This window comes from Nycticebus coucang, chromosome 10, assembly GCF_027406575.1.
Source record: "Nycticebus coucang isolate mNycCou1 chromosome 10, mNycCou1.pri, whole genome shotgun sequence".
Lineage (NCBI taxonomy): Eukaryota > Metazoa > Chordata > Mammalia > Primates > Lorisidae > Nycticebus > Nycticebus coucang.
In genome coordinates this window covers 123,316,104-123,321,803 of record NC_069789.1, presented here as the reverse complement: position 1 = coordinate 123,321,803, position 5,700 = coordinate 123,316,104, and the positions used below count along the sequence as shown (strand labels likewise).

The following is a 5,700-nucleotide window of genomic DNA, read 5'->3' as shown; positions in this document are numbered from 1 at the left end:
GGCCCCAGTTCGACTGGGCCTGGTTTTCTTCTAGAAGGAAAGCACAACTGCCTGCCCCTGAGCGTCCTATCTTCGATCCAGCCACCAAGCCTAGTGGCTTTATTTCGTAGATAGCCTCCAAGCTGCTCTATGCTTTGCCCAAAGAGATTTGAGAATAGGAGTGGATTTTTAAAACTGATCGGTGTCTGTCCTTCCTCATTTTCCTGGAGATCTGTCAGTGCTCTGTCCAGCCTCCAGCTTTTATTCTGAAACTCCCTTCCCCTCTCCCCTCCAGATACGCAGGTAGACTCCAGGCAAGGAATAGCTTTTTTTTTTTTTTTTTTTTGAGAGTCTCACTATGTCACCCTTCGTGGTGTCACAGCTCACAGCAACTTCAAACTGTTAGGCTTCAAACTGTTTGGACTCCAGGCAAGGAATAGCTTTTTTTTTTTTTTTTTTGAGACAGTCTATGTCACCCTTCGTGGTGTCACAGCTCACAGCAACTTCAAACTGTTGGGCTTTAGTGATTCTCTTGCCTCAGCCTCCCAAGTAGCTGGGACTACAGGCGCCCGCCACAGTGGGGAGGGTACTGGGGCCCTTTTCTGTTGCAGTTGTCAGTGTTGCTTAGCTGGCCTGTGCCGGGTTCGAATCCACCCGCCAGTGGTGGCTGGTGCTATAACCACTGTGGTACGCGCGCAGAGCCAGGAATAACTTTTTTATTTTTTAAGTGACCTGGGGCTGCTTTCCCTACCCTTTATACACACAAGCACAAGAGAACCTGGCTGATAATTTTCTGTGGAGTTTGTCTAGAGGGCCCTCTACCAGTAAAGTTCATGATTTAAATCCTGCCTTCTCAAGTGATGACCTCTTGGAGCCTCTGTTTTCTTAACTATAAAATGGGGATAAGGAGCAGTGCCTGTGGCTCAAGGAGTAGGGTGCTGGCCTCATATACCAGGGGTGGCGGGTTCGAGTCTGGCCTCAGCCAAAACTGCAAAAAAAATAAATAAATAAAATAAAATGGGGATAATCTTATGGGGTTGTTTTGGGATTAAATGAGTTAACACATGCAAGTGGTTAGAACCGTGCATGGCACACAGTCCACACTCGATGAATGTTAAGTGTTATCTCACCTTCACATTCACTCACAAAGGCACACTCAGACTTAAGGTTTCCCAAGACTGGTTTTAATTTGAAAAAAATGATTGGGGTCTCTTCCCATACCAGGGAAGGAACAGCCCAGACTATGACCCCAAGGGATTCAGTCCAGCACTTCACCAGGGCCTATCACATTCAAGCCACCAGACCCATCATTCCATCATTAGGGGCTGATCTCAGACCTCTACTAGCCCCAAGGCAAGAGGAGATGTGAAGTTGCCCAGAACTGGATTCTATCTCTCCAAAGTGACCCATGCCCTATTTTTTTTGTATTAGGGAAGCCAGCTGTGACTTTGCAAGGAGAGTTGGTCTAGCCACCAGGCTCAGTTCAGATACCAGACAACCACCTTAGCCCTAGGGGTCAGCGACCTGGCCCTGCTGGCCGTTCCAATGCCTGAGTGCCCACCAGCACGTCCATGAGGTAGTCCAGCTCAGCCTCATCCAGCTCTGGAGCTTCCTCCTTGCCTGGCCCATCCTCAGGGCTGGGTTTGAGGCCCTCGGAGGTTGGCACCCAAAGTTCACTATCATACATGGAGGTATCAATGTCCTCAAACAGGCCCTCGAGCCCATCATCCAGCAGACAGCCTGTGGCTGGGCCCAACAGATCCAAGGCACCCAGGCCAGGTGGGGTTCCCCCAATAGTGCGGCCTGGTGGCCCCTCATCTGCCAGGGGTTGGGGGGCCTGGCTCAGGCCCTCAATATGGCTGAGGTCCTCCAGGAGGCTGGCCATGGACGCTGAGAGGGCAGCGTCCGAGCTTGCCAGCAGGTTGTCAGCCATGCTGGGGGCTGCGGGAGGGTTGGGCACGGGTGGCAGAGCAGCTGTGGGTGCCATGGATGCCTGGATGCGCCGCAGTGTGTTTACCACCAGCACCAGGTGCCGCAGGTCTGGCTCACTCTGCCGCAGGCTGTGGTGGAGCTTGAGCACCGAGAGGTCAAAGAGGGAGCTGGAAGCCACAGCTGGGGATGCCTGTGTCACTGCTGGGTGGCCAGGATCCAGCCACCAGGCATCAACTGCAAGAGATTCCTTCTCCTCCTCCTCCTCCTCCTCCCGTTTTCGCTTCAGACCCTTTCTCAGCATCGTCTGCAGGGAGGGAAGGGTTATTCAGTTATGGAAAACAAATGACAAGTTCATACCCTGGTTCTACCAACTACTGTAGGTATGATCTTGGCCAACAAGTCACTTAACATCTCTGTGCCTTGCTGTTCCTAGGGAAACTTTAAGATGTGAATGGTAACAGCATCTACCTCACAAATTGTTTTAAGGACTAAATGCGATAATAAATAAAAAGCACCTACAACAGTGAATGGTACAGAGTAATCAATCTTATTAACAATTTGTTTTTAACCTTTTTTGTTTGTTTTGAGGCAGAGTCTTACTTTGTCGCTCTTGGTAGAGGGCCATGGTATCATAGCTCACAGCAACCTCAAACTCTTGGGCTCAAGCAATTCTCTTGCCTCAGCCTTCCAAGTAGCTGGGACAAGGCAGTTGCCACAACACCTGGCTATTTTTAGAGATGAGGTCTCACTTTTGCTCAGGCTGGTCTCGAAATTGTGAGCTCAGGCAATTCACCTGCCTTGGATTCCCAAGTGCTAGGATTACGGGTGTGAGCCACTGCACAGGCCCAGTTTCTTTCTTTCTTTTTTTTTTTTTGAGACAGGGTCTTGCTCTGTCACCCAAGCTGGAGTGCAGTGGCCTGATCACACTTCACTAGAACCTTGAACTCCTGGGCTCAAGCAATCCTCCTGCCTCAGCCTCTCAGAGTTCTGGGATTATAGGCGTGAGCCACTGCACCTGGCCTTGTAAGTACCTCCTAAGTACTCTTTTCTTTTCTTTTTTTTTGAGACAGAGTTTTCACTTTGTCGCCCTCAGTAGAGTGTCATGGTGTCACAGCTCACAGCAACCTCAAACTCTTGGGCTAAGAGATTCTCTTGCTTCAGCCTCCCAAGTAGCTGGGACTGTAGGCGCCTACCACAATGCCTGGCTATTTTTTGGTTGCAGTTTAGTTGGCCTGGGTCAGGTTCGAACCTGCCACCCTCAGTGTATGTAGCTGGCATGGTAACCACTGTGCTACAGGCCCCAAGCCCAGCCATAGTACTCTTAATGACATTATTATTTCTTCAATGAACCACTGGAATGGCCAATATTAACTTTAAGTTTTCTACAAAAGTAGCTGCTTCATATAGTTTAATATATTGAGTGTCTACTATGTATCAAACAGTAAATAAATAAACACGGGAAATGTACAGATAATAATAGGAAGAACCTAGAAGGTCCTGAAGATGGTCAGGAAAGGCTCCTGTAAGGACATTTGAACTGAGGCTTCAAGCAAGAGAAGTCAGCCATGGGAGGACCAAGGGAAAACATTCCAACAAGAGGGAGCAACTTAGCCGGGCGTTGTGGCGGGCGCCTGTAGTCCCAACTACTCGGGAGGCTGAGGCAAGAGAATCGCTTAAGCCCAGGAGTCGGAGGTTGCTGTGAGCTGTGTGAGGCCACGGCACTCTACCGATGGCCATAAAGTGAGACTCTGTCTCTACAAAAAAAAAAAAAAAAAGAGGGAGCAACAAAGGCTAAGGAAGACCAGGAGGTTGGCTGAGATTCAACTGAAAAGACACCAATGCGGTTGACACAGAGTGACATGGTAGGGAGACTAGATGGGGGGATGGGGGGCAGGCAGTCACAGAAAGCCATATAGGCAGAGGTAGGGAGTTTGGATTTTATTTTGAGTAGGGTGGGTAGTCATCGAAGGCCGTTGAACGTAGAGGGAAGAGGTGTTGTAAGCTGACTAGGTTTCCAGAAGATCCCCCTTGGTTACTTCGAGCAAGGCAGGGGCAGGAAGACTGTGGGTCAAGCCCCTTTGGGAGGCTACCATACCCCTTGGGACAGGAGATGATGATGGCCTGGGCAGAAGCTGATAAAGCACATGAAAGGAAGTTGGTTGATTCAGGACTTATTTGAGAGATGGAGGGGACAGGGCTTGCCGGGAAATACTGACGGGTTACGGGGTCTGTCACTGATTTAAGTTTGACGACCCTCACTCCTCTCCCCACCGGAGTTGTGGGGGGGGGGCTGTCGTTTTTGAGCCGGGCCAAGCCTACTTTTATGGGCCAGGAAGACTGCAGAGTCCAGTCCTGAGAACTTTACCTAGCATGACTTTAAGAGCGACCCACCACACTACTCATACTGGGTCTTCCACCCCTTCTCCGTAGACCTGGGAGTCCGGAACCGCAGGAATTCAGCCCCCACCCCCGACTCCGCCCCCCGGGTCCCGGCGCCCCCTGGTGGTGTCCAGGCCGGCTTTCCCCTGGGATTCTGGCCTCTCTGACCCGGGGACTCTGTACACTGTCGCGCGTCCCAGCTGTGGTTCCTGCCTGCCGCCCCAGGCCATGGAAGCCCGGACCCCAGGCGAGCTGTTGTGTGCTCCAGGCCTCCGCTCGCTTCCGGCAGTGGAGGCGGCTCCTCCCGAAGCGGCGGCGGCGGGGGCGGGTGAGTCACGCAGTCGGAGCCAGGGAGCCGGCGCCTCCGCCCCCTTCTCGGGCTGCGGCGTGATTCACCCGGCCCGACCAGGGCGGACCGCACGTAAAGGCCCGTGAGTCTCAATCCTGGGCTGCTCCAGCTCGCACCTGCCGGACCCAGGGATCGAACTCGCCAAAAAAAAACAGCCGCCGGTACCCCTTCTCACCCCAAGCCCCTTCATTTACATACCCTGCTCACTAGCTGCCAATCAGAACGAAGAGGTAGCCACCCACAGCCAATCAGGAAGCGGCGGCGCCGGCGGCAGCATCGCTCGCTCCCTCTCCTTCAGCAACCGACGCCTGGGTTGCGAGACGCAGTTCTGACTCCGGCGTACGACTCCAGCCTCTTGACTACCCCTAGCTACCGCCCACTCCGGTGACGGCCCCGCCCTCCACTCCGGGGATTGGTCCAGGGCGGAGGTGGGCGGAGCCTGAAGGAGGCAGGGCGCATGTCCAAACTGCTGCGTGAGGGAAGAGGACTATGAGGGGTGGCTATTTAGAGTGTGGATCGGGCTTTTGTATAGGACCCTCTTACCTAGCTGTACGCCTGCCAAAACCAGCAGTTGAGTTTCTTATACATCCAACCCCAGAAGCGTCTACACTCTAGGCCTGGGTTCAAATCTCGATTCACAACTTTCTTGATGTGTGACCTTGGAAAAATGCTTTACCTCTCCGAGCCACACAAAGTATATGAAATGGGGATCTTCTTGCCTACCTCTGGAGAGTTCAGAAAGTTAAAATAAGTTTGTATCTGTAAGGGCACTACGCCAGACTTAGCAAATGCTGGACAGTTGGACTGCATTGTGGTTGGAGGCGGGAGCGAGGTGAGAGTGGGATATCACCAGTCACATCATGGACTCCAGTTCTCCAAGTAGCTATGTGACCTGGGACAAGTGTATTTTTATTTTATTTTTTGAGACAGAGTCTCACTTAGTTACTCTCGTTAGAGTGCTGTTGCATCATAGCTCACAGCAACCTCAAACTCTTGGGCTCAAGCAATTCTCCTGCCTCAGCCTCCCAAGTAGCTGGGACTACAGGCGCCCGCTACAAGGC

General features: G+C 52.2%; 1 protein-coding gene across 1 annotated transcript; it reads right to left on the bottom strand.

Moving 5' to 3' along the window:
• Positions 1-1,123: 1,123 nt before the first annotated feature.
• SERTAD1 (SERTA domain containing 1) lies at positions 1,124-4,972 on the bottom strand. The gene is made up of 2 exons (XM_053608046.1): positions 4,838-4,972; positions 1,124-2,215 (listed from the first exon to the last, which is right to left on the bottom strand). Exon 2 carries the CDS (start codon positions 2,210-2,212, stop codon positions 1,496-1,498), a length of 717 nt encoding a protein of 238 aa, XP_053464021.1. The 5' UTR covers positions 2,213-2,215; positions 4,838-4,972; the 3' UTR covers positions 1,124-1,495.
• Between the last annotated feature and the right edge of the window lie 728 nt (positions 4,973-5,700).

Bases quoted from the DNA above. Each gene is read 5' to 3' on its own strand.
- SERTAD1 (XM_053608046.1), bottom strand. From the start codon at position 2,212: ATGCTGAGAAAGGGTCTGAAGCGAAAACGGGAGGAGGAGGAGGAGGAG.